Source organism: Hyaena hyaena, unplaced genomic scaffold (genome assembly GCF_003009895.1).
Source record: "Hyaena hyaena isolate Hyena2069 unplaced genomic scaffold, ASM300989v1 scaffold_23, whole genome shotgun sequence".
Classification (NCBI taxonomy): Eukaryota; Metazoa; Chordata; class Mammalia; order Carnivora; family Hyaenidae; genus Hyaena; species Hyaena hyaena.
Window position 1 is genome coordinate 973,498 of NW_024080655.1, and position 27,110 is coordinate 1,000,607.

The window sequence follows — 27,110 nt, forward strand, 5'->3', positions numbered from 1 at the left end:
AAATAAATAAAACATTTGAAAAATTAAAAAAAAAATTCCAAAAGGTTAATTTGCTGATAAAATATATCGGAGCAACTAATTATGGTGGATATGTTATATCTTTTTTTTTTTTTTTAATGTTTTATTTATTTCTAGGAGAGAGAGAGACAGTGTGAGCAGGGGAGGGTCAGAGAGAGAGGGAGTCACAGACTGAAACAGGCTCCAGGCTCTGAGCTGGCAGTCAGCACAGAGCCCGACGCGGGGCTCGAACCCACGAACCGCGAGATCATGACCCAAGCGAAAGTCGGACGCTTAACCGACTAAGCCACCCAGGCGCCCCATGTTATATCTTAAGAATGTAAAGAGTTTTCTTAAGTTTCAGGGACAGTGTGTGGGGGAGGGGAGGTGGCTACCTAGTGTATTTATGTATTTATGCCCCATAAGCTTGAGTTAATGCACATATACCTACCAGACAATTTAGTGATGGGAAGGAACTGGACAAGGAGAACTGGAGTTCTCCTTCATGGTGGGATGACTGGTAGTGTTTTGTAATAAAAAAATCTCAGAATATGTCAACATCAACATTTCTAGTCCCCACCATATTGTTTCCCTGTGGCAGGTGTTTTTTTTCCCCCTTCCTTTTAATGGTGGTGTAAAATTTCCTCAAAAGGCTGAGCAGAGATTTCTGAGATATGTTCCTGAAAGTGTGATGTGAGAGATGTTAGAGTGGATGCTGAGTTACGGTCTGAATTTTTTTTTTTTTTTTTTAGAACACATTTTCTCTGAAGTCAGCAAAAACTATACATTTTTTTCACCTTTTTTTTAAAGTTTATTTTGAGAGAGAGGACCCACGTGCGGACGGATGCTTAGGAGAGCGGCAGAGAGAGGGAGAATCCCAAGCAGGCCCTGTGCTATTAGTATAGAGCCCTACCCGGGACTCGATCCCACAAACTGTGAGATCATGACCTGAGCCAAAATCATGAGTCAGATGCTTAACCGATGGAGCCACCCAGCCGCCCCTTAACTTTATATTTTTAAATTACAGACTTTCAGAAATGGAGGGACCTTAGAAATCATCTAGTTCAAATATTGTAGCCTTACATTTAAAGATAATGGCAGGTGCCATTTGAGTGCTGGTAGGTGGGACCTGTGGAAGAAGATGTAGGTGTGTCTGTCTTTAGTCATTCTCTTAATTTGTATAGTGTTTATAGTTTAGCACTAGTCAAATGCCTTTATTATCTCATGCATTAATCTTACCTAAGAACTAGATTTTAAGTATTGGCAGGCAGTGATAGTACAGTTTTATGTTTGTGCTGCAGCCCCTGCAATACTGAATATAGACAGTGCATGGTAAATACTTGGTCCATTCATTAAGAGCGAAAGTATCATTTCATCCAATCAACCATGCTTTTTTTTATCTTGGGAGAGCTCATTCTGGCCAGAAATTGAGCTTTTCAAACACTTCACATTGAATGAATCTGAATGAATTGTTCTAAGCAGAGTAATTTTTGGAATATAAAATATGGCTTCTGACTACATAAACCAGCATCCTGGGAAATTATGTTTTTAAAATCACCATCAGAATTTATTTTAACATATAATACTTGACACAAAAAAGAGAGAGAGAGAGACCCCAAAACATAATCTGAAAGCTGGAATGAGATCTTGATTCTGAAAACCGTGGAGGAGCAGTAAAGGTTAGGATCATTCTCATAAATGGGAATAACCTTTTTTATTGTGTTAATTCTGTAATTTAAATGATAAATTAAGCCTCATGACTACTGCTGATCTGGTAAGAATCTGACCTAGTAAAGTTTTCACACTGTCTTTTCTATTTCCCATGGCTGGGGGCTTCTTGGTGTAAGTGACTGAGATTATTGGGAAGTTCCTTGATTGAAATAGAATCTCTTAAACCTTTCTTCAAGTACCAGCCTGTGTGTTTCTGGTTTTTGTCTGGAGCATGTGAACAGAACGCATGTGTGTGAGATAATTGGGTTTTCACTAATGGCCCCCTTTCAGCAACCATGTATGGGTAAAGCTGTGCAGGTCGCTGCTCCTCCCTCTCTGAGCGCAGAGCAGAATCTGTTCTGCTGAAGCTGCCCTTCCACTTTGAGCTTTCTATATTTGTACAGCAGCCACAGGAGCAGCCCTCTAGCTAGGCGCTGTGGCTGCCCTGTGCGCCCATGCTGGCTCGGGCCTGAGCAGGGCTCGCAGTTTGTGTTCTTACGTGTGTCCATCTGTCTGTCTGTGTACATTTCTGTGGAGGACTGAGGTTTTCAGGTGAAAGAGGTGATCCGTTTGTCTTTTCTGTTTTGTCATTTATGAATGGTAGAGAATGTTTCAGAGTGTTGGGGATGGGGCAAGGAGACAAGATTTGTATAATTTAAGAAAATTTGTTTCCTAGAGGAAGGGCAAACTGGTAAATACAGTGTCAGAAGTGGCCTCTGGGTTCTTTCAGAAACTTATCTTTTAAAATAATAGTGTTTTCCCCCTTCATTTTTTACTGGTTACAAAGATCAGTTCTTAGAAGTGGAAATGAATTCTTTGTCTGGCACCTAAATTTCTGATACAAAATTTGAGTAGGAAAGACTGAGACACCTCTACCTCCTTAAGAAATGATTTTGTACAAATCTTTCTGAAAGAGGGTGTAGTAAGGGCTAAGTCTCTTGGCCCTTTGCTGGGAAAGGAACTGTGGGAAATGCCCTGTTGTTTTGAGCTTTACAGCGTCCTATGCTGTGTCGCGCTGATTCACAGTATTTGGAAAATTTGGCTTTACAGAGGACTTGTAATGTTTTTTGGTGTCATGTCTATTTAAGGAAGAGTAGAGGATGTGACATGTAGACACATTTCAGCCTATTTCCAAGGAGTATTGGGTTTGTTACGCTATTTTTAAGGGATCGTTTTCTTGGTTTCTATGAGATACTCTAATTAGGCAGAAGCAGATTCCTCACTCTTGATCAATTTAAGTCTAAATTCAAGTTTTGTTTCTTTGTTTTACACTTTCCTTTTACTCCCCTCCCCCCTCCACCCATGAGTCATGAGCATGCAGAGTTGGGAATAGAACTTGTCAGCTGAGTAAGGATGAGACAGTTCTCTGCAATACTTGTTACTGTGGACAGTGAAGAGAAAAGGACTTTAAATGCCAGAGAAACACAGTTCACTGAGGCAACTTCTTCCTGTGGCTCTGTGGTATGGTTGCAGAGTTCTGTGTGACCATTTGCTGATGAATTCTGGCTTTTAATCACTTAGGAATCTGTTCAGTGACTTGACTTGTCCACTGTTGGCTTTGGGTATATGTGTTTGTTTAGTTTGGGACCTGGAGCTGTCTCTTGTGGGTCCTGCATGCTTAGTGGCTTTCTAAAATTCTGTTGAGTGTGGCTTTAAATTGGCTTCACACTCCCCCTCCCCGCCGCCCCGGCAACTCTTAGTGCCTATTTCATTTTAGCATCCTACTAATGTTTTCTCATTTATACACCCTCTATAGGGGCTGTCACTGGAGATTAAAATCAGTGGCAGCTCTTTGATTTTACAGCTTAACCTCAGTAAAGGACACTGGCTAGCACATCACAATTCTAGCTTTCCCTTTTTTTTGATATTTGAAAAATACATATATAATTTCCCTGGTCTCATTTTATTTATATTTTTTTCATTGTATGCATTTTGAAAGCTTCCACAAAAAAATTTTTTTTGGTATAATGGGGATAATAAATAAGTGTTTACAGATGAATAAATAAATGCTCTTAGAAAAAGTGGTTCAGTATTTCCTAATGAAGGTTACACTTATACTGGATACTCACAGGCCCAGTTGGAATTTGAAGATCATTCAGCCAGTCATTGCCTTCTTACCTACCCCCCCCCCCCGCCCGCCTTTAATAAGACCTATTTCTGTAGAATCGTAGGCACTCCCATTTTGAAGAGATAAAATCATCTTGTCAAAGAATAAAACTTTTTGGGACTTCTCCTTTCTCATCATAGGAACCAACCTTAGTGCCTGGAATAATAATGATAGCAAACGTTTATTGAGCACTCTGTGTGCCAGGCACTGTTCTAAATGCTTTATGCATATAAATCCTCTAATTATAACAAGCACCCTGTAAGATACTGTTACTATAGCTATTTTCCAGGTAAGAAACAGATGTAAAGAAGTTAAAACAATTTGTCCCAAGTTAACTGGCTAGCAGGGAGCAAAATTGGGATTAGAAAGTGGTGGGTGACTACAGCATCTGAGTGTAGGATATGTTACAAGGTTTACAGTATATATTAATTTTGTTAACATATAGAATATTATATGGGATTATTGGATTATGAATCAGTCTAACCCAGTTTTAGAATTTCCTTATGAACATTAATTATGGCTTTGGTTTTGCAGCTGTCAACTGCTTCATTTATTGATGATAAAGAGCTTCAAGGCAAATAGCAAGTTCATGGAGTATCCCCAGAATTACTAGTTTATCTCTGCTAGTGCCTGTTTACTGAAGATATCAGAAGCAGAATTAACTTTAGCTTCTTTAACTCCTGTTCCCTGTACTATATATATATCATCAGAAGATGTCTTCTCAGGGGGAGTATGGGGAAGTGCCAGGCGGGGGTGGGGGGTAGTGGGCGGGGCATGCTGGCAAGTTTTGCCTCATCCATTAACTGATTTGTGAGTGTAATAGGAAAATAGGGAGGTTTGTTAAAAAGGAATGATGATGGGAGAATTATTGGTAGGCTGGGTAATTTTAGTGGAGTGTAGCAAAATTGTTACTCTGTCCTAGACAGTGTAATTGAATAGCACAAAAATTTGATTTAGACAGGGAAATAGGAATCAGCTCTCTTGAGATAGATGTTTTAGTCTTTCTCAACTTGATGGCAGATTTTCCTTTCCTGTATATACTTTCCCTTGGATGTATGCTATCCTGTGCTTTTTGTTTCTTGTTCTTTTTTGTGTGTCAGTCATGTCTTCTGAACAAGACAATAAACTCATTAAGGACAAGGATTAGGCTTTTTTTGTGACCTCTGTAGTTCTGGGTATACAGTGGTTGTTTTCTATATGTGTTCTTGACTGATAGAGCTCCCATTTTAAAAAGAGCTTGTTTTTGTAAAACTGAAATCAAAGCACAGACAAGTTTAATTTTATGGAATTTTAAAAATTGATTTGTTTTTGTTTTTAAGCAGTGATTTGAAGGAGGTGAAGGAGATCATATAAATGGGTATCTAAATGTGAGAAACACTTTTAGGAACACAATTCAAGATTGATGAAAGCATGATAATTGAAGTCACTTTTTACAAAAGTGACAATATTAAAGATATATTTAGAATTTACCCCAGGACTGTGTATTCTTTGGGATGAGTCTAGCTATGCCAAACACACTCCCTGATTAGCTGAAGCAAACGTGTAAGTTTTGTACTTTCGTGCATATAACCTAACTATCTCAGGAAGCATCTCCATGGAAAAGTTGTTTCTGGTTTTGTAGGATTATGATACCAAGAATAGAAAGATTGAATAAAGTTTCCTGCTATTCAACAAAATAGGATAAACTTCCTGAGACAAGACCATATGGCAGCATCCTGCTTCAGTGCCCATGTGCTTGGGGTGAGGTTGGGGCAGATGGTACAGGCAGGGTTCTTGGCTGCTTGGTCAAGGGTTTTAGAGATGATAGAAGTTAGATGCTAGGCACTGTTGTATGTCCTGTGTGTTGGGCATATCTGTCTAAGGAGTGGAGTGAGCTCAGTGAAATGATACTCCTGTGTTGGGTAGTGTGGGGGGTAAGATAAGGGGAGAGGCTGACTTTGGAATGATACCTGCAATTTGATCATAACCTCCCTCAGAGATTAAGGAGAGAGACAAGATATGGTGTGAGAAACAAGATTCCAGATCCCTGGCCTCTTCTGTTCTCTAGAGCCTTCAAGTAAGATATTGCAGGACTGTAGGGTTTTTCTATTTAAACTTGAAGCTGTTTTGATTCCTTTTTGAGATACTAGGCCAAAAGCTGTATTTATAGAACTTGTTTTGACATATTATCTCACCCTGTCCCTTGCCTTCCTTACTGGAAGCCAGCTAATGTTCCACTCTGCCTGGCAGGAAAGGTTGATTGAAGAAAATGTACATAGATATACAGCTGAGTGATTGAAAATAGCTCCAAACTTTGTAAATAGACCAGCCATAAGGTTTGCAGTCCAACCAACATGAACATCAGTTGAGTTGCTCGGATAATTTCAGATGGTGTAATGGTAATTACCCAGCACACATGTGGTAGGTGTGCTGGTTCACCTGGACAATGGCTGTTTCCACACAGAAGTTTCAGGCAAAGCAGGAACAAATGTAAAACAAAGTGCTTGTTTTGGAATAAAGCACGAGTTGGGATTTTTCTTCACTTTGTCCCCCATAGTTTCAAGATTTTTCTTAAAAATTCTTTTTCTGGGGGTTCCTGGGTGGTTGAGTGTCCATCATCAGCTCAGGTCATGATCTCACAGTTCCTGAGTTTGAGCCCCGTGGTATCAGACTCTGTGCTGACAGTTCGGAGCCTGGAACCTGGTTCAGATTCTTTGTCTCTTCTGTCTCTCTCTGTCCTGCCTCCCAAAATAAATAAACATTATTATTATTATTTTTTTCCCTGTAGGGAGGCCTGAGTGACTCCTTGTTGAGAGTCCAGCTCTTGGTTTCAGCTCAGGTTGAGACTACTGGTTTGGTTCATGAGATCGAGTCCCGTGTTGGGCTCTGTGCTGACAGCACAGGACCTGGTTAGGATTCTCTGTCTCGCTATCTCTTCCCCTCCCCTGTGTGTGTGCATGGTTGCGAGCACTCTCTCACTCACATGCTCTGTCTCTCAAAATAAATAAATATTAACAAAAATTGCCTTTAGATAGGTAACATCCATATTTGGACAATTTGGCCCGTATTCCACTTCTACAACCATGTTAACAGTTTCTTTATCCTTCCAAAGGCATTTTGTTCATATAGAAGCCTTGGGTAATTCCTTTCTTATTATGTCTTCTTGATCAGTCCTTAGTGTAGTGTATTGGAACTGCTTTAATTTCTTTAATAGTTGCAGTGTCCTGTCATAATTGTTATACTAAACTTTATTTAACTAGCACCCAGCTGATAGGCATGTATGTTTCCATTTTTGCTGTTATAAACAGTGTTTTCATTAATGCCTCTTTGTGTACTTGGTGTACATCAGATAAAAGTTTATTTGAAGGCTATATTTCTAGAACTGGAATTGCTGAATTTAAAGGGCATGTGCAGTTTTCAATATTGATAAGATACTTGAGAACCTATTTTATATTTTACAAGTGATATTATCCACTGAAGAATGTTACTGGTGGACAGAAAGATCTTAATGTTGGGGCTCCTGGGTGGCTCAGTTGGTTAAGTGTCTAGCTCTTGATTTTGCTCAGGTCATGATCTCACAGTTTGTGAGTTCAAGCCTTGTGTGGGGCTTTGCGCTGACAGCGCTGAGCCTGCTTGGGATCCTCTGTTTCCCTCTCTGTCTCGCCCATGCATGCACTCTCTGTTGCCCTCAAAAATAAGTATATAAACTTTAAAAGATCTTAATGCAGTGACAGTGAAACTGCCACCCCAGTTACTTGAATGAATATATGTGACCTGAAATGGAAACTTTAGAAACGTCAAGATAAGCTTAATTATCAAACCCAGCAACTGTTATTGTTGCAGAAGAGGCAGATTGCCCAGAGTAGGCAATTTCTACCATTTTCTAATTTCTACCAATTAGAAAAACATTTGTGGTCCTTTGGCTTATTCAGTCCTGTCTTAACCTAACTCGGAGGGGCTCCTGGGTTGGCTCGGTTGTGTGCCTGACTTTTGGTTTCTGCTCAGGTCATGATCTCACGGTGCGTTAGTGCAGAGCCTGCTTGTGATTATTTGTCTCTCCCTCTCTCTGCCCCTCCCCATTGCATGTGTGCATGCTCTTTCTCTCTAAAAAATAAATAAATCTTTATTTAAAAAACCCGACTCAGATGGATATTATGAAACTATTTAGTCATCAGAATTAGTCGCAAGTAGTTATATCTAAGATTTAATAATCACCTCAGAAAATTAAAGGAAAGTAATATTTTTAATCCATCCCCGCAAAAAACACATAAACTGTCTTATTATTTTACAAGTAGAGTGCTGTGACTCTAAAAAGTAAAGGCCTTACTGGCTGGTGGTGGGACTTGGGTCACTTAATCCATTCTTTTCACCTTAGTTACCTTGTCTGAAAAATGGGAGTGAAAATGCTGAAGATTCTCCTTTGAAAACCCAGAAAAATAATTATATAGTCATTTCCAGAAGGTTATACATTATAGAAATGAGTGTTAAGAGACATCAAGATTACAAGGTAATTTTAAAAGTAATTCTGACAGTGTTTTTGAAAAAAATTAGTCACATTCTGCCTACATGGTACTAACATATGGTGCAGCCCTGATGAGCTGCACAAGTGGGCTGGAATCAAAATGCATTTGGAGAGAGGAGCAGTAGTGACTCACTAGATGAGACAGATTTGGCCTTATGGCAGGGCAGGGAAACTAAGGCGGAACTGGTGGTCTTAGAACATGCCAAATTTGAGCAAGTGATACATGAATATTATGGGAAAGTAGAATGACTGAACCCTTGGGTTTGGATTAGCTGCTTTGTCCAGTGTCTCAGTTCTTGTAGCTAGGGTCCTGTCTGTGTCTGTAGAGCCCCTACTTCTCCACACAATGGGGAATTTTTGCTTCCTCTGACTTCTGCGTGCATGGTTCCGTATGTCTTTGAAGATAGAAGTCAGTAGGCAAATATTTAACATTGATATGCCTGGAACATTGGGTTCAAACTAGAAAGATCCATAGAAGAGTTACCATTCTGCCCAAAGAAAGCTGCATGTTAGCTTGGCTACCATATGTAAATTGCTACTGCTACATCCAGCAATTTGTTGCCCAGTACTGACAGTGCTGCCAGGGAAACAGGAGGAGGTAAAGACAGAATGAGACCCCATTCCAGCCCCAATAGAGAACTGTATGGGGAAGAAAAGGATAATTCTTAATGGGGATTTAAGAATTGCTTTGAGTGTATAAGCATTTTGAGACCATGTAGGAACAGAGATTTTTAAAAATGTATTTTGCATTCTCTGTGTGTCTCATGTGACCACCCCCAAAATGGGATGCCTCTTGCTTAGATATGTATATAGTCATACGGAAAGATTACTTAACAGGAGGTGAGAGGGCAGATTAAGGAAAGGAAGAACAAAGAGCCAAACTTAAACACCCCCATTTAACTTTAGTGTGCTACTTTTTTGATTTTGTAGAATTTCAGAAGATTTAATAATTATGTTGGCCTTGTGAAAAAGGTTTTATATTTATTGGCTGTGAAATAAAGGTAAGGATATTGGCAAAAGTCTGTCTTCAGGCCAGTTCTGACCCTTGATTCTTAAATATGGGTTGTTCACAAGAAAATGTTTATAATTTTAAGTGAAAAAAAATGCTTTATACAATAGTGTATACAGTATGATCTGTAATTTGATAATAACTGTATGTATCTGAGTATGTATGCATAGAAAAATAGCCTGGTAGGGAATGAACCAGAATGTAGTTTTATATAAAAATGAATAAATAGTTAAAAATTATAATTGAGGAAATAAAAAAATTAAGGGGGAATACTTAATATTCTATAAAAAAGAGGGAACTGCTCACAATATTGTTTTTACTCAAATACCACAATTTAAAAGGAAAAAAAAGACAGTTCTTACTAAAAATCTGAAATATTTATGCAGGTTTAAGAAAATACTTGTGGGTACCTGGGTGGCTCCGTTGGTTGAGCATCTGACTTGATTTTGGCTCAGTTTGTGATCTCAGCATCATGAGATAGAGCCCTGCATCCAGTTCAGTGCAAGCATGGAGCCTGCTTGGGATTATTGCTCTCTCTCTGTCTCTCTCAAATAAATAAACTTAAAAATGTTCGTGGAAAATTTGTAAATTAGAGCAGATAAACCAGGGAATTCATTTCAACAGTTGAAGGTCTGATATGTGTCATCTTTATTCCAGGTATCCTGAGAATATAAATAGAAAAGAGAAGGAAGTACTCCTGACTTGTTTTCAGATTGGTAGCATTTGAAATCTATTTCATTAATAAAAATTAGAAATGAGGTTTACACATAGTTTCTCCCAGGTGTCTCTTACATGTGGTAGAGATTGAACTAGAACTTGGATAACTTTTTAAAACCAGTTTGGAGCAAATAGAATTATGCTTTTATTTTATTTTTTTTAATTAAACAAATTTTTAATGTTTATTTTAAGAGAGAAAGAGCAGAGCACAAGCAGAGGAGGGGCAGAGAGAGACACAATCCAAAGCAGGTTCCAGGCTCTGAGCTGTCAGCACAGAGCCCGATGCGGGGCTCAAACTCACAAACAGTGAGATCATGACCTGAACCGAAGCCAGATGCTTAACTGACTGAGCCACCCAGGCTCCCCTTATTTTACTTTATTTTTAAAGATTTTATTTTTTAAGCAACCTCTGTACCCAGTGTGGGTCTCAAACTCACGACCCTGAGATTGAGCCACATGCCCACTGGCTAACCCAGTCAGGTGCCCCAGAAGTATGCTTTTAGATGATTTAGTGATACTCTGGATTAATCTAGTACTGTCTTATAGTTTTACAGATCGGGAAACTGAGGCCGAGAAAAAACGGACTCATTCATGATCATGTAAATGACATCAGATGTGGGCTTTTTTTTTTGAGAACTCTTTTGTTACTTTGTAGCAAGGAGAGTCAGGGGAACATTCTAACAATCATGAACATCAAGAATCTTGATGAAAAAAGGGGCGCCTGGGTGGCTTAGTCGGTTAAGCGTCCGACTTTCGCTTAGGTCATGATCTCGCGGTTCGTGGGTTCGAGCCCCGCGTCGGGCTCTGTGCTGACTGCCAGCTCAGAGCCTGTTTCAGAGTCTGACTCCCTCTCTCTCTGACCCTCCCCTGCTCATGCTGCCTCTCTCTCTCTCCTAGAAATAAATAAAACATTAAAAAAAAATTACTTTAAAAAAAAAGAATCTTGATGAAAAAGGAAAGTTTAAAAAAAATGTTGCTATGTTGCACAATATTAACATACTCACTTGTACACCTAAAAAAGGTTGAGAGGGTAACCTTTATGTGTGTTGTTGACCACAGTTTTTTTTTTTTAAACGTTTATTTATTTTGGAAAGACAGACACAGAGCACAAGCAGGGGAGGGGCCGAGAGAGAGAGAGGGAGACACAATCCGAAGCAAGTTCCAGGCTCCGAGCTGTCAGCACAGAGCCTGAAGTGGGGCTCAAACCCATGAACTCGAGGTCGTGACCTGAGCTGAAGTCAGATGCTCAACCGACTGAGCCACCCAGGCGCCCTGACCACAGTTTTTTAAAGGTGGAAAAAGTTGTTACCACGAAGGAACACCTACTGGCCAGTGGAGAACGAGATGAGATTGAGATCTGTTTATAAATTTCTCTACCAGGATCAGGAAAAAGGAATACACACAGATGATTCAGTCACTGAAGAGTCAGAAGCCCTAAACTTAAGCCTGAATCATGGAAATGGTAGCCACAGAGCAAGTATTTTTACAAGGGGGAAAAAGTTTTGTAGATCCCACAGAGAAAGTGTTCAGTTTTATCCCTGCTAACCTAGACAAGTCAAAACTAAGCCTGATGTAGTGTAGGGCCTGGACTGTTCAACACAGAGAAATTTATTACAATGAAAGGTGATACTCTGGGAATGAGGGACTAGCAGGGAATTTATCATGTGCTGCATCAGATCTGTTTAATCCATGTAACCACCTACAGGTTACATATGAGGGATACAGTTAATGGTTAGTTTCTCTAAGGTCATTCAGTCATTTAGTCTTGGACCCACCTATTTGTTATTGCATGCTTTCACACATTTTATTTCGTTTAGTGTTAGATTCTGTCTACTATTAGTTGTGGTGTATGTGCCCAGATCCTGGTTTACAGTCTGGTGGCAACTGTTCCCTGTGACAGGTTCCCAGGGAAGACAGGTAGATTGGAGTACCAGGCAAACTCTACTGGGTCCTAGCACCGGTCCCTGGTGGAGTTTGCATCATGATGAGCTGGGCCAACCAGGAAAGTTTCCCAGTTGATCTTTTTATCTGATTACTTGGCTTTCCTAGGATACAGGGGTGAGAGGGATGTGCAGTTTACCAGTGCACTAAACGCAAACTTTTTATTGGACCAGCCATGTAATAGGATACAGAAGCAAGAGTGTTGCAAAGCAGTCTAAAAGGTAACAGATGTTTTTAAAAAGAGCACAGTTTTCCTTAGTAATTTCTATGGTCTCTTTCCTCTTAGTTAGAAATGTGTACAGTGGCTTGGTTGTATTCTGGGCGTCCATTTGGTTCCTTTGGAGGTATGTAGTTAAGTCCTCTTATTTTACGGGTGAGGAAGCTGACATTTCGAGATGTTGATGAATTTGCCCAGAGTCCCACATCTGCTGATTAACAACAGGAAGTTTTCACTACCCTTAATTGTAGTTCTCTTGTGGCAGTTGAGACTTTGAATATTTACCTACTTAAAAATTGAAAGATTTGCTATTTTAAGAAATGATCAGACTCAACTTTATGGTCCTCCACATTTAAAGTCTTTTCTGTGCCCTGTGTGCATGGTCTTCAGTGTGGACAATTTTAGCCTGAGTCAGCCTTTCACTGAGGAGTCCAACTGCCTGACTTTATATTCCAACTTTTTGATTGTCTGGATTCTTGTGATCTAGAGAGTTACTTCATTTCTTTGTGTGTTTTCTCATTTGTAAATGGAGATAGACTAGGTATAAGGATTAAATATAAAGCACCCAAAACACCATATGGTGTACAGTAAGGGCGCAAAAAATGTTAGCTCTTAAAATTATTGCTACTTTAGGGGCGCCTGGGTGGCTCAGTCGGTTAAGCATACAACTTTGGCTCAGGTCATGATCTCAGGATTTGTGATTTCGAGCCCAGCATCAGGCTCTCTACTGTCAGTGCAGAGCCTGTTTCAGATCCTCTGTCTCCCTCTCTCTCTGCCCCTTCCCCTCTCAATTGCTCTCACTTAAAATAAAAACGTTTAAAAAAAAAAAAATTAAAATAATCATTGCTACTTTATAAAATGTCTGGACATTTCTCACTGTTTCCAGATAATGAGGTTCACAATTATTTCTTACCCCCCCCCCACTTTTTTTTTTTTTTTTTTGAAAAGAAAGCTCTATGCCAATCTTGGGACTTGAACTCACGACCCCAAGATCAAGCGTTGCATGCTCTGCTGACTGAGACAGCCTGGTGCCTCAAGGTTTACAGATCTTTTTTTAAATTAAAAAAACATTTTTTAACGTTTTTTAATTTATTTCTTAGACAGTGAGAGTAGGGTAGGGTCAGAGAGAGAGGGAGATACAGAATCTGAAGCAGGCTCCAGGCTCTGAGCTAGCTGTCAGCACAGAGCCCGACATGGGGTTTGAATCCACGAACCGTGAGATCATGACCTGAGCCGAAGTCAGACGCTTAACTGATTGAGCCACTCAGGCACCCCAAGGTTTACAAATCTTAAATACTATATTCTGTCAACCCAAGGATGCACACATTTACTTACTACCATTGATGGCATTAGAAATTCCTAGATTTCTGGTAATCTTTTAGATTCTAAAGATAGAAAAATCTATTCAAAAAACTATTCATCTCAAAACTCGATAATAAAATTGGTGAATTATCTATTGTGTTGAATTATCCAGGCCTATTTTCATATTTTCCAGGAGATCTGGGGTTACCCTGAGAGCAGGAAAGGCAAAAGATGGGGCCTGCCGTGCCCACCTGTGTCTTCAACCTGAATAGCTCCCTTTTATGTTTGGGGGAGAAACGCCTTCAGCCTTTAAAAACATTTGGAAGTATCTAATCTGGATAGTTCAGTTCTTTATTAGCTCCCAGCCTTATATGAAAAAAGTTTTCAAGGTATCATTTGCTAAGAGTTGTTGACTTGGTGAGTTGTACTAATGAGGCCAAGGTTATGAGTTCAGGCTTTATGTAGGTCATTGAGCATTACTGTCCCTGATGCCAGCCTCTGTATCTAGAGATTGTGATTCAGTGCATACTATGTAAGAGTTGCTGATGGTGCGTGAGGCATTGGCCATCTTTCTGGGAAGGACAGTGTTTTTTCATTTACTAAACATACAGGCTCTATAGGCCAACAGAAAACTCTGAGAAATAAAGAAGGATTCATTACCTTGCCTGTCTGAAGGAAGGCGTGTAGGAGATCTGAGAGCTTATGTATCAGTCCAGAGAGGTAATGCTGTTCATTCACTCTTCACTCTTGGATATTTTTGTTTGTTTAATTAATCTCTACACCCAGCACAGGGCTCAGACTCACAACCCCGAGATCAAGAGTCACATGCTCTCCTGACTGAACCAGCCAGGTGCCCCAACTACTGCATCTTTGAAACATGTCAAGATCATATGAATTCCAAGATATATTCCAAAACCAAATAGAATTTTATCCTTAGGGAAATTGAGAGGTAGGTAGTTTGCCTTTTAGAGTCTCCTGTACTTGCTAAGTACAATTTTAAAACTCCATAGGAGGTCATGTTTTGAACATGTTAACATATCACAGCAAGTAGGTTAATACTGCTTGCTTGCTCTTCATCCTCCTCTCCTCTGTTGCCTGTGTACCACCATCCACCACCCTCCCCCCCTTTTGGTGTTTCTTTTTCCCCTTAACTCTTTTTCACCTCTGGAGCTGCCTTTATACCTCCCCTTATGGTGATTGAGAAGGGTGGACATAATGTTAACAGAATCAGACTTCTGTGGAGCTCCTCCAAGGAAGTACAGGACACACACAGTCCAGGCTTTCTCATAGAGCTTAGGAATTTTGTTTGGTTCCCCACAGAAATGTAAGATGTGATAAACAAACCTAAAGCTTTTAGTTTCCATTCAGCTTTCCTCTCTCCCCATAGCATTTGTTTTCTGACAGACTAGGCAACAATATGTAGGAAAAGCAAAACTGGGAAAGCAAAGTTTTTAAAGAATATACCTTCTTGTGTATTAAGCTTCCACCATCCTTCTTCAAGTGACAAGGATCTGTGTGGAGGAAGAGTGCTGATCCTTTTTTGTGTGTTTGTGAGTTTTCCTTTAAAAAATCTTTGATGACTTAGGAGTAGGGTGATTAATATCCTGCTTATGTGTTTGTTTCTTTAAAGAATTTTTTTTTTTCCTTTTTCTCTTGGGTAGGCAATTAGGATGTTCCTTAGCCCTCTTAGGGCTGCTTTGTTTTCTGAGACCTGGACATGGGTCCCTCACTCTTAGATACATTGGCCCTTTGTAATAACCTCAGGCCTCTCTTTTGCTCTCTGCTTCTGGAGTTTCTCCAGCTAGGATGCAGTCTGAGTCAGGTCTAACAGCTTCACACAACAGCAGTGTTTCTCAACTGTTCATGCACGTTTCATCTGACATTTTGGGAAACGTGACTCTCTGGTCTTTTCTTTGCCCTTTACCTCTTCCAGAATAAAATGAACAAGTAGAAATTTAACTTGTTCTTTACCTTCCAAGGTAGTAACCATTATTCCAGAGCCTTCTCAAGTCACACTGTCTCAGTAGAAGTGTGTATCTCTTAAATAATGGTCACATTGGGGTTAGAATCCCTTGTACAGATTATTTTAGCATCTAAATCCTTAGAGTAGTCCCCATCTTAAATGGTGATAATGATACATGAGGTATTGTGAACTTAGTTAAATGTTTCTTTCCTCTTAATTTTTGATGATGTAGTCAGGTACAAGTAAATGCTTTTAGAAGTTTTTTTGTTAATCTAGATTTTTGCCTTAAAATGATTGGAGGCTTCACTACTTCATTAGCAAAATCAGAAGCCAATTAGATCCATATGAAAAGTCAAATTAAGTACTTAAGCACCTATTTGGACCATGAACCTCTGTGTCTTTAGGAAGGGTAGGTAGAGTGCAGTGTCTCATAGTTCTGGTTCTAATTTTGTCTTTCAGAATTCTTACTTTCCAAAGTAGACTTCATCCTTGATGACTTTTGGCAATTCTTTGTCTTTACCTAGGGCCAAACAGAAGTATAGCCGGCAGGGGTAGGCATGAAAGTTTATAGGAATTTGGGCAGCTTTATAGAATCAATCTTTACTTGCAAGATTGTTCGATAATGTTTAAAAATAAAACAGGTTGGTTTTGTGGTTCCTCTCTTTGCTTTTAGCTTCAATTAACTTCCCCGTCTTCTGGTTTTTTTGGGGGGGTGGGGGCCGGTTTCAGTGGTTCACCACCGCCCTAGAGCCACTGAGATGCATTTGTACAGGCAGGAACTTAGTTACCTTTGAAGAGTTTTATGCCTGGTACCTACCTATTCAGGAAGGTTGCTCTGGGGAAATAGCTGGTCTCTCCACATTAATAACATGATCCTTAATTGCTAAAAGAATTATAGAGCCTTTAGCTCTGTTGTAGTTTCTCATCCAAAAGCAGATGCTAAAAATGATTTTTATTCTTTTTTTTTTTTAAGTGACCTAAGTGTACTGAAATTCAACCTCATAAGTTCTGGTCATTGTTTTGCTTTTTGTTGTGATATTTAAGAACACACCTGTATTAAGTCTTTTAGTACTTTTATTTCCCATCTTTTAAACTGATGATGTTTTAAAATTAACTTTGAGATGTTAAATGCAATTTATATTTTAGGGTATTCTGTACCTTAAAAGTAAGTGGGAGAGGGAGAAGTTCTTTTATCTTTTTTTTTTTATATAATGTTTTTGAGAGAGAGACCGACAGAGACAGAGGGTGCGCAGGGGAGGGGCAGAGAGAGAGAGACACAGAAATCTGAAGTAGGCTTCAGGCTCTGAGCTGTCAGCACAGAGCCGGACACAGGGTTTGAACTCATGAACTGTGAGATCATGACCTGAGCTGAAGTTGAATGCCCAACTGACTGAGCCACCCAGGTGCCCCCTTCCCCTTTTTAAAAAAATTTTTTTTCTTAAATCCTCAGACATGGTGACAAAAGGGGGCATTTCTTAGGAAGGAAGCTACGTATCTGGAATTATGAGAAATGTAGGCATGGTCTACTTATTTTTCTTTCCTTGGTTTTTTAGAGTGAAGACATAGTCCAGAGAGGTGTAAAGCCACAGGTATGGGCTAACTGCTGGATGAGTGTGCTCTATGGTCATCTCTTTAACCTTCTTGCATGAAGCCCGTTGTGCAGATTTGAAAATATTGCATTCAGAAAGGTGATGGCATTTTTCCTATATTGTGGGGTGTAATTTCCTATTCTAGGAAGCTAGGAATATTTTCTTGCTCTTTATCAACTCTTTCTCCTTAGCTGTTTCCCAAGGCAGCCTTATCTCCCACTTGAACTAGCTGCTGCCTAGTTCGTGCGTGTGTGCGTGTGGCAAGTACTATACACACAGCAGCTACCAGCTACCTTTCTTTCCCCATTCCAGTTCAAACTGAGAGACCCCAGGTAAACCAGAATAATGATGACCTAACTTAGTGGATTCCACACAGATATTACCCACCTGGAATCAGACTTTGTTCAAAATAGTGATTTTTAAATCACTACTGGAGCTTAAATAAAGTTTAAACTTACATAGTATATTGTTACAAACTAAGAATTACACTAAACTCCAGAACCAATTTGGGATCTGAAAATATGACTTGATTTGAAGGGTGGTCACAGTTTGTCGGACAGTTTATTAGGTCACAATTTGACCAGACAGTTTATTAGATCAGGATTAGTTTCAGAAACTCCAAGGGAGTTTATGCTTTTGCTGGCAAAACTAAGCACAGAAGAGGGTCTTTCTGCTAGTCATTATCTTTGACACTGATTGGGGGAGGAGACAGTAGTGATGAAGGATAGAGAGAGGAAATGGAAAACTTTTTAGATTTCAAAAAAGGTGTTGTTTTTCCTTCAACATTGTCATATCCTCTCAATATACCATAAATGATAATTTTAATATCAAACCAGTTCGCATATACAATGACTAAACTTGGTGCTTTTTGCCTTACAGTGATTAAAGATTTGAAACAAATTTTACAACATTTTAATTCTTTCTTGACTTTAAAACTCCCCCTCTCCCAAGTTCAGGAGTTTTTTCATTGTCTAGATTTTTATGGGAAACTCAGGTTTTTGGCTTTTTTTTTTTTTTTTTAAAAAAAAAATTATATATATGTGCAAAAAGGTTATTAAAGCACAGAGACAGGACCCATGGGCAGAAAGAGCTGCCTATCAAAAAACATTTTTTAAAAATTATACTTAACTGTCATATTTTTACAAAAGAGCTCCCACAAAGTGAGATGTCAGATAGATTATTACATAAATTGGTCAGTATAATTTTAAAAAAGTTTTTTTTTTTTTTTAAATATTTTTATTTATTTTTAGGAGAGCTAGGGAGAGAGAGACAGCGTGAGCAGGGGAGGGTCAGAGAGAGAGGGAGACACAGACTCAGAAAAAGGCTCCAGGCTCTGAGCTGGCAGCCAGCACAGAGCCCGACGCGGGGCTCGAACCCACAAACCGCGAGATCAAGACCAAAGCGAAAGTCGGACGCTTAACCGACTAAGCCACCCAGGCGCCCCTAAAAAAGTTTTTTTTTTTAATGTTTATCCGTTTTTGAGAGATAGAAAGACAGAGCAAGAGCAGGGGAGGGGCAGAGAGTGAGGGAGACACAGAATCTGAAGCAGGATCCAGGCTCTGAGCTGCCAGCACAGAGCCTGATGCTGGGCTTGAACTAACGGGCCGTGACATCATGACCTGAGCCGAAGTTGGCTGCCTAACCACCTGAATCACCCAGGCGCCCCTTTTATGTTAATTTTTTTTAAAAGTTTTTTTTAAGTGTTTGTTTAATTTTGGGGGGAGGCAGAGCAGCATATTTTTGCATTTGCAAAGTACTGGGTTGAGAGCTCTGGAAGTACTCAGTTTTTGAAGTGAAATTCAATCCCATAAAGGTTTTCAGCTAATAATTTTAAGTCAGTGTGGTTGTTTATTTTTAAGTGGTAGCAATTGCTTACTTCTTTTCTACATCCCTTCTGTCAGTCTAACTGCCAGAAGCTTTGGGGCGAAATATCCAGTCCACTTAACATCTGAGGTTACGACTTTTCCCTAGATTATTACACTTTCCTTATATAGTCTGATGGTGATTTTTAATGACATAAGTTCTCTTTTATAATTTGGGAGTAGGCTCTAATTTCCTCTGTGCTCATATAACCAGACTTCATATTTTTGCCCTTTAAAACACATTTAGATATTGAGCTAGAAGTATAAAATCCCTTCACTTGTCATTGAACTCCCTGGTTATGTCAGTCAGGATAAGACACCTGATGTTTGCATGCGCCACCTGGGCCCTTTTTGCTCAACTGTGCTTTTCTTTGCTCTTTCACTCTTTGACAAAACAACTGCTGTGATTTCTAGCACATCTCCTTATCCAATTTTCAAACTGTTTATTCCACTCCAGTGTTCTAAATGCAGGCTGTGCTGTTCTTTAGAGGGTTTTTCTTACCCACTGATCAGTTTTAATGATTTTGGTTCTTAATGTTATAGCAGGAAAATTGCCCCTACCCTAACATCATTGGGCTTTGAATTGTTGCCCTTAGAAAAGAATTAGAGAATATTCAAAGCAAAGAAAACTAAGACCACCAGGGAAAGAAGAGGAAACCTTGAGAGTATAAATTCATAATGAGAGGACAGACGGTAAAAAGAGGGAAAGTTACTTCTTGCAGCAGACTGTTGGTTATAACCGTTCCTGCCATCTCTTTATTTCTAATGCATCCTTTGTGGGAAAAGCTTGGAATGTGTTTCTGATTGAGAAATTTAAAAATAACTTATGGGCAGTTTTCTATGAATAACTGCTAATTCTTTTTAATTTCCCCATAACATCTGCATTTTTGTATTTGAATAATTGTTTTTATCATCACTTAACTTTGCAGTCCTTTTCTAAAATATTGACTTGTGATTAATTTCTGTGCTTTCTTTTCCCACAAGCATGTTGAATTTAATTATCCTGAGATGACTCTTGTTGTGACCGGACTAAAGAGAAGTGCCTTCCTTCATGTGATAACATTTCCATCTTTTAAGTTTTTAAAGCCGTCTTGCTTTATACATCGTAAAGTGGATTTTAAAACGTTACTCTAAACCAATGATTTTCAACCTTTGGCTTGGTAAAAATTACTTAAGGAGGGCACATCTTTACAGTATGCTGAGCAGTGCCTGGCTGCTCAGTAAACTCTTCCACATTCAATACTCCCTTGTTATGCATGTGATTCTGCTTAAAATAGAGATGGAATTAGATATATTTTTAGTGAATAATAAAAGCATAAAAGTAACCAGTGAGATTCCTTAAAATTTGTTGATTTCTTTTTTAAAAGAACCCTTGAACTAAAAAGAACCCTATTCTGGTTGTTGACTGGCCTCACAAAGTTACTTGTTGGTCCTGATAGCTTTCTGTAGGAAGAGGCATGTGATCAGCTCCAGTGTACATAGGAGAAACTAGGACAAACCTAACCAGTAACTTAACCAGTCCCAGCTAGGGTTACTGTCTCCTGCCTGTCGGGCAGTCAGCGCCTGGCGACCCACGTGCCCCGTGCCAGTTGCAGTCTCCTCTCACTGCAGTCTGGGGTGGCTTCCTCCTTTAGTAGGATGGAAGAGAGCTCCTGCTGCTCGTATCTCTAAGTAGTAGATCAAAGGAGCCAGGGTCTCCGACAGAATAGAAAAGCAGTTAGCTGCTATTATAGTTCTAACTTTCGGATGGTTATGTCTGGATATTAGACTGAAGACACAGTTTCTACCTTCCTTGGTCAGATGCAGACAGGGGTCAGGCATTGTTAGCGAGGCTAGAACATTTAGGCCCATACAGTGACATGTTGCCTTTCATTATTTTTGTTTTTAAGTAACGCTATACGTTTAGGAGTTCATTTGTTTACCTCTTTACAGGCTGAACATAACTTCCTTTTTTCAAAATTCCCTGTGTTGTGAACTGAGCTTGAGTGAAGTGAAATCTTTGAGGTAAGGCAATGCTAATGATATAAATGGGAAAGAAGGCCTGTGCAGCTTGGGAGCCTTCAGAGACATAGTTTTAGAGTCACTGCCTAAATATCGAAATGCCACCACTTGTCTGGAGGATGGGAAGCTAAATTGAGAACGGGAGCACCACATCTGCCTCAGCTGCTAAGTATATCCATTTCCACTGCTCACCCATAATAGAAGTTTTAAGTGTGCATTCATTAATTTTGGTTTTAGCATCAGTTTAAAGGAGGACGGAGAATGAAGAGACTAAGATTACATTCCTCCTTTCTTCCCTTACGTTTGAGTGTTTATTTGTTCTTGGTGAGTCCCTGTTCTTTTTCATCATCATTCTGGTGGTTTTGTTTTTTTATTTCTCTAGAAAGGTCAAACACCAGAAAAGACATTATTCCTAATACTCCATCAAAAGGCAGAATATTACTGTTCCACTTTCGTTTTTACTTTTTGAATTTCATTGGCAAAATAACATTGAGAGGAAAGAAATTTTGCCTGTGCCACCTAATGAATGTCACTGAAGCAGAAATTTTTAAAAAGTCCTTCATTCTGATGAGGAACCATTAGGTAGCCACTCTGCTCTCAGCACCATCAAGAAATCAAGTTTGGTCCAGTGCAGGTGGTGGTATGTGAACAGTTTAAGTTTTGGTGACCAGTTCTTACGCCAGCTTGCCTCTGGCCTGCTTCTGATGGTCTGAACCACTACTTACGTGACTATTCTCAGTTTAGTATGGACCCAGCACTGTGCTCATTGCTGTCTTTGGCACATGGAAACTAAGTTTAAACCAAGGCCAACAACCTAGTTTTCCTTTCCAAAAACATTTTCAGACCACATGAGGTGAGCTTTTTTTTCCTTAGCTGTTTCTTTCTTTCTTTCCTTTTCTTTCTCTTTTTTTTTTTTTTTTTTTTTGCTTCAGGTAGTTTCAGGCTTTGGGGCCCCTCAAAACCTGATTTGCAGAAAGGGGTTTGAAGATGTGAAACAAGTTAGTATTTCTTCTGCTCTGTTAGCCACTGCTATCTTCATGGATCTGACACTCTATTTATCTGACAGTGCACTTAGTACTGCTTCGCCAGGGAAAATCACACAAACCCAGCCTGGCGCATCAGCACTTTCATTGTGTGCCGGGCTGAGCCTCCCTTCACATGCTCACATCCCCCTTTTAATCCAGTACTCCCTTTCCCCTCCCCAGTCCTGCCTGTTTCTGTGGCACTTATTGCTGGTTTCCCTGAGCTCCTGTTTCCACTTTGTGTTTTTTGTGGGGCCCAGGAAGCTAAAGCTGTGTGTATTTGTGGATCAGACAAGTACAGCAAGTTAATATCATTGGCTTCTGAAGGGGAGAGTGAGGTGATGGCTGCGTTTAAGTTGGATTTCCTTCCAGAAATGATGGTGGATCATTGCTCTTTGAATTCCAGTCCTGTGTAAGTATTTTTGTTGTCTAATTTTTATCATAAGCAGAGGAACTGGGCTGTTTTCTTTATTTGGTAAAACTGGTCCCTTTCCCTAAAAGAGGGAAGGAAAAAAATTGGGTGAAGAAGTCAAAGTCCACACTTATTATTATATTCTATTGTAGTCTGATTCTGTCTCCTTACTACTGATTTCCTTGGGGCTGTAAGCTAAGTTCCGTACAGAAGGGTGCATTTGATATATGAGCAGCAACATCAACTCAAGTGTGCTGGCTCCAGTCCCTTCAAGCAAGCTGTAGTGTTTCCCCATATGATAGATTCCAAGGCATTTTTTTAAAACCTTAGTTTTATTGCTTTGTGTTGGGTATGCAATTTCAAATAGTCTTTTGGGAAGTTATTTATTGCTATCAAATTCTTAGACTCCTATCACAGAGGTGACAGGTTATTAGAGTGTATTGAGTAATGTATGCAGAATCCTTGCTTTATTCACATCTAAACTTTAATCCTGGGCCCTGATTTTTTTCCTAGTCTAATTGAAAATGCAACACAAAACATGATTTCAGGGATGTTAGATGTGTGCTTCTTCCTGCCCCAAGCAAAACTATCAATTTTGATTGGCAGTTTGCCCAGATTTTCAACATGAGAATGAGAACTCTAATCAGCTTAAATTACTTTTCAGGAAGTGATCTTGCCATTGTACACAGCCAAAGTGCTAACCTGGCTCTGAGTTGTAGCTGCAGGGAACCTGAATTCTGGACTTTGTAAAGAAGAACACATTTGTAACTCCTGATTTCAGTTAATTTAACGAGGCTTCAAAGTATCTTGAAACCTCAAGCATATGAGCCTTAGGTTATTCAAAGCCATGAATATTAAATGGTAGAATATTCCCTAGATAACAGGCAGTAGTCTGAGTCCTTGAGTTTAGCCCTCTATTGGAAATCAGTGTACCCTGGGATTATCTGTAACAGGTGTGGTAATAGCAGATTTTGAACAGTTCTCTGTGGAATAGTTTGGGTAACCTCAAAGTTAGCTGGCTTGCTCACTTGATATGGATGTTATGCCTTCTGTGTAGTGACCAGAATAATGATAATTTAGGTTTGTTTTTTTTATGTGAATTCTTTACTGCTAAAATTTTGTCTTGGCTGTAGATAACAGGTGAAATCAATGCCATCATAAAGACTTAATACATAATAAAAATACTCCCATCGTACTAGATATATTTCCCTAGAACTAGGACTTTGTGGCTCAAATTATCTTTCATTGTAACAGTTTCACTCTGTGCTTTGCCACTGCCTTTGTTCAGTCCTTAGATACAGTATTTTTTCTCAGCCTGTTCTCTCATATTTCAAGAGGTTAAACTAATTCAGTATCCCATGAAGTCTGGATCATGGATCACTGTGTTAAAGTCACCTGGAACATGAAAATGCTGATTCCTGGACCCATGCCCTGATATTCTCATGTTAGAATAGGGCCCTAGAAAGTGTATTTTAGCAGTGCCCCATGTGATTTTCATGCAGACTAAAATTTGAGAACTGAATATAGGTCATTCTGTCAGAGGTGATCAGGGAGGAAGGACACTGTTGCAGCATGTTTCCTCAACATGTTTGCCTTTGTTTTAGTTTTCCATCGTCACAAAAGCTTTGGGAGGTTAATTGGGCACAGGCTATTGCCCATGTTTACAGATGAGAAACTCAGTTGAGACAGGCTATAACTCACTTGCCTGAGGACAATTGGTGTCAGACTTGGACGTCAAATCAAGTTTAATGATAATCCTCATTTTAATTTTTCCCCCTAGACCAGGCTGCCTCAGGTGTCATTGAGCAGGTACCTGTCAATTCCTCTCCTTATAGCAAGTGCTCGGGCCCATTCCCATGGGCACCATATACCAAAACACCACAGAGTTGGGAAGAAGAAAGTTCTTGAGAATGGTGTGTTTGCCACTTTTTTGGGGGGTTCTCAGCCCTTCTTTAGCAGGAGACTTAACATCAGTAGTTTTCTCCCTCAAGTGATTTTGCCCAGGAATGTGATCTAGCAGTGTACCTATTTCAAAATTTCTGTACAATAGTGAAGAATGGCTGGAGGAGCTGTGGAAGGGCCAGGCACCTGAACTGTCGTTCGTGTTTGTACTTTTAACAGTGTCCTTGATTCTGCTATGACTACTCTTCAGCTTCCTTGGTTTCTCTTATTTTGCTTGTAACCTAGGAGATGGGTGTTCTCCAGAAGTTATAGCTCAGGCCCTTTTAGCTTTCCCTTGGCTTAAGGGGGTACCGATGTGCTTCTCTGATTCTCAGATCTCTGTATTTATCCCCCAAATGTCCCCTGAACCTCCCTGTGCAAAAACACCTTCCCAAAATGATTGTACTGAGTGATCAGTAACTTCTTTTCCTCATCTTTTTCATTGGGTGATCTCCATCTTCTGGTGGGTTCTGCCCCCAAATTTTTTAGCATTGCCTGTGACTGGGCCCTAATCTTAGGAGCTAGTTTGTACAAAAATCTCTGTATTTCCCCACCTTTAGTTCATCCTTTATATTATTGTCAGGTGTCTTTAAAAGGCTAATCTGATCGCTTCCTTGTTTAAAAATCTTGGAATAGGGGTGGATATGTGGCTCAGTCGGTTAAGCATCCGACTTCAGCTCAGGTCATGATCTCACGGTGTGTGAGCTGTCAGCACAGAGCCTGGAGCCCACTCTGGATTCTGTGTTTCCCCCTCTCTCTGCCCCTCCCCTGCTCACGCTCGCATGCTCTCTCTCTCTCTCTCTCTCTCTCTCTCTCCTCAAAAATACACATTTAAGGGGCACGTGGGTGGCTCAGTTGGTTAAGCATCTAACTTTTTGCTCAGGTCATGATCTCATAGTCCGTGAATTTGAGCCCCATGCTGGGCTCTGTGCTGACAGCTCAGAGCCTGGAGTCTGCTTCAGATTCTATGTCTCCCTGTCTCTCTGACCCTTCCCCACTTACACTGTATCTCTCTCTCTCAAAAATAAACATTAAAAAAAATTTTTTTAAATAAACATTAAAAATCTTGGAATAAAGTCCAAGCCTGTTAGTATCCCATGAAAAGCCCTTCAGTGGGTCTCTCCAGTGTATCTGCTTAGTCTCCATGATTTTCTAATGTTCTCCTGTGCCAGTTTTCCACAGCACCGTATCTGAGCCAAAAGGACCTGGTAGGGGTGGGTGGTGGCTGGAGATTGGGAAGCAACTTTTTTTAAAAGTTTTTTTGAAGTCCAAGGTTAAATTCTTTTTTTTTTTTTTAATGTTTATTTAGTTTTGGGGGGGGCGGAGACAGAGCATGAGCAGGGGAGGGACAGAGAGAGAGAGAGAGAGAGAGAGAGAGAGAGACAGAATCTGAAGCAGGCTCCAGGCTCTGAGCTGCCAGCACAGAGCCTAACGCAGTTCTCAAACCCACAAACTGTGAGATCATGACAGCACAGTGATTTGACATTTGTGTATGTTGTGAAATGGTCATGACAGTAAGTCCATTACTGTCGCCTACAAAGTTTATAGTTTTATTTCTTATATTCCCATGCTATACATTACATCACCATGACTTGTTTAACTGGAGATGTGTACTTATTAATCCCCTTTACCCATTTTGTTCCCCCGCCAAGGAACTGATTTTTAAACCAACATGAAGGTAGCATTTGCCAGCCTGTTTGGCTGCAAGGAATAGATACCTGCTTGAGCTAATGTGAAAATATTTTCATGTAAGGGCACATGTGGGTTGGACCGTAATGTAATTGGGAACTTTCTGGAAGACTTATAAAATCCTTTCTTTCTCACTCAGGACACATGTTCTGTTGTCCTCCCTGCATGTGCTGTTGCTTGATTGCAGCGTGGCTTTGCCTTGCCATCGCCCTTCCATCCTGTTTTCTCACTCTGTCTCTCTATGTCTCTCAAATTAAGATAGAATTCACATAACATAAAATGTACCCTTTTAAACGCACAATTCAGTGATTTTTTACTTTATCCACAAAATTGTGTAACTGCGCCCACTGTCTAATCAGAACACTTTGATCACCCCAAGAAGAAATCCTGTACTCGTTAGCAGTCACCCTCCCCCACCCCCCGTTCCCCTTCCTGGGCAACTGCTAACCTGCTTTCTGTCTTTATAGATTGGTCTGTCCTGGAACCCTATACTATAAATTGAATCACATAGTGTGTAGCCTTTTGCTATTGGTTTCTTTCACTAAGCATCATGTTTTCAGGCTTCATCGATGTCAGTGTTGTAGCATGATCTCTCATCTCTTGCCACTGCCCTTTTACCTTGTCAATGTAGGCTGTCTCTACTTACAACTTTCCAACTCTGACTTTATCACTGCCTGTTTGTTAATCAGTTCCAGGTTCTGTAGAGCAGTGTTCTGTGCTATAGAACTTTCTGTGATGTTAAAATGTTCTCTACCTCTCCTTATCCTCTGCAGTAACCACATGTGGCCAGTGGCCGTTGTCTTGCTTGGTGAAGCCATAAGGAGCTTGATTGGCCAGGCCTGTCTTTCTTTTCTTTTAAGCATAGTTCTTAGATTTCTGGCTACCCAGTAGATCAGTTTGTTGGGTTAAGATCTACCCGCCCTGGTATAGTTAGCTGGAGCCAGGGGATGGGAAAAATGTGGGACAAAACATTAACTCTGTCCCCCTGAGCTGGGCCGGGGGCCAGAAGTTTTGAGAGAGAGAAAGATAGGAGAAAGAAGAAAAGGTGTAAGAATTCTGAACAGATGTGTACTTTGAAAATGAAGCTCTTAGTTTTCTCTCTCCTGTTTTTCTTCTAAAATGGTTCTCTG

General features: G+C 40.0%; 1 protein-coding gene across 6 annotated transcripts in view; it reads left to right on the forward strand.

Annotated features, from left to right (window-relative positions):
- The window catches only part of CELF1 (CUGBP Elav-like family member 1), a 75,933-nt gene that overhangs the window by 23,125 nt on the left and 25,698 nt on the right, over positions 1–27,110 (forward strand). For 2 of the 6 annotated variants that reach the window (XM_039226702.1, XM_039226703.1), the window contains exons 1-2: positions 20,848–20,919; positions 22,199–22,350. The exons of 1 other annotated variant lie outside the window; for it this stretch is intronic. In XM_039226702.1, coding sequence (XP_039082633.1) covers positions 22,280–22,350 — 71 coding nt within the window. In that variant the 5' untranslated portion in view covers positions 20,848–20,919; positions 22,199–22,279. Of the gene's footprint in view, positions 1–17,017; positions 17,054–20,819; positions 20,920–22,198; positions 22,351–27,110 lie in introns of those variants that run through there. 3 more of the 6 variants (XM_039226699.1, XM_039226700.1, XM_039226701.1) reach the window with 3 other exon arrangements.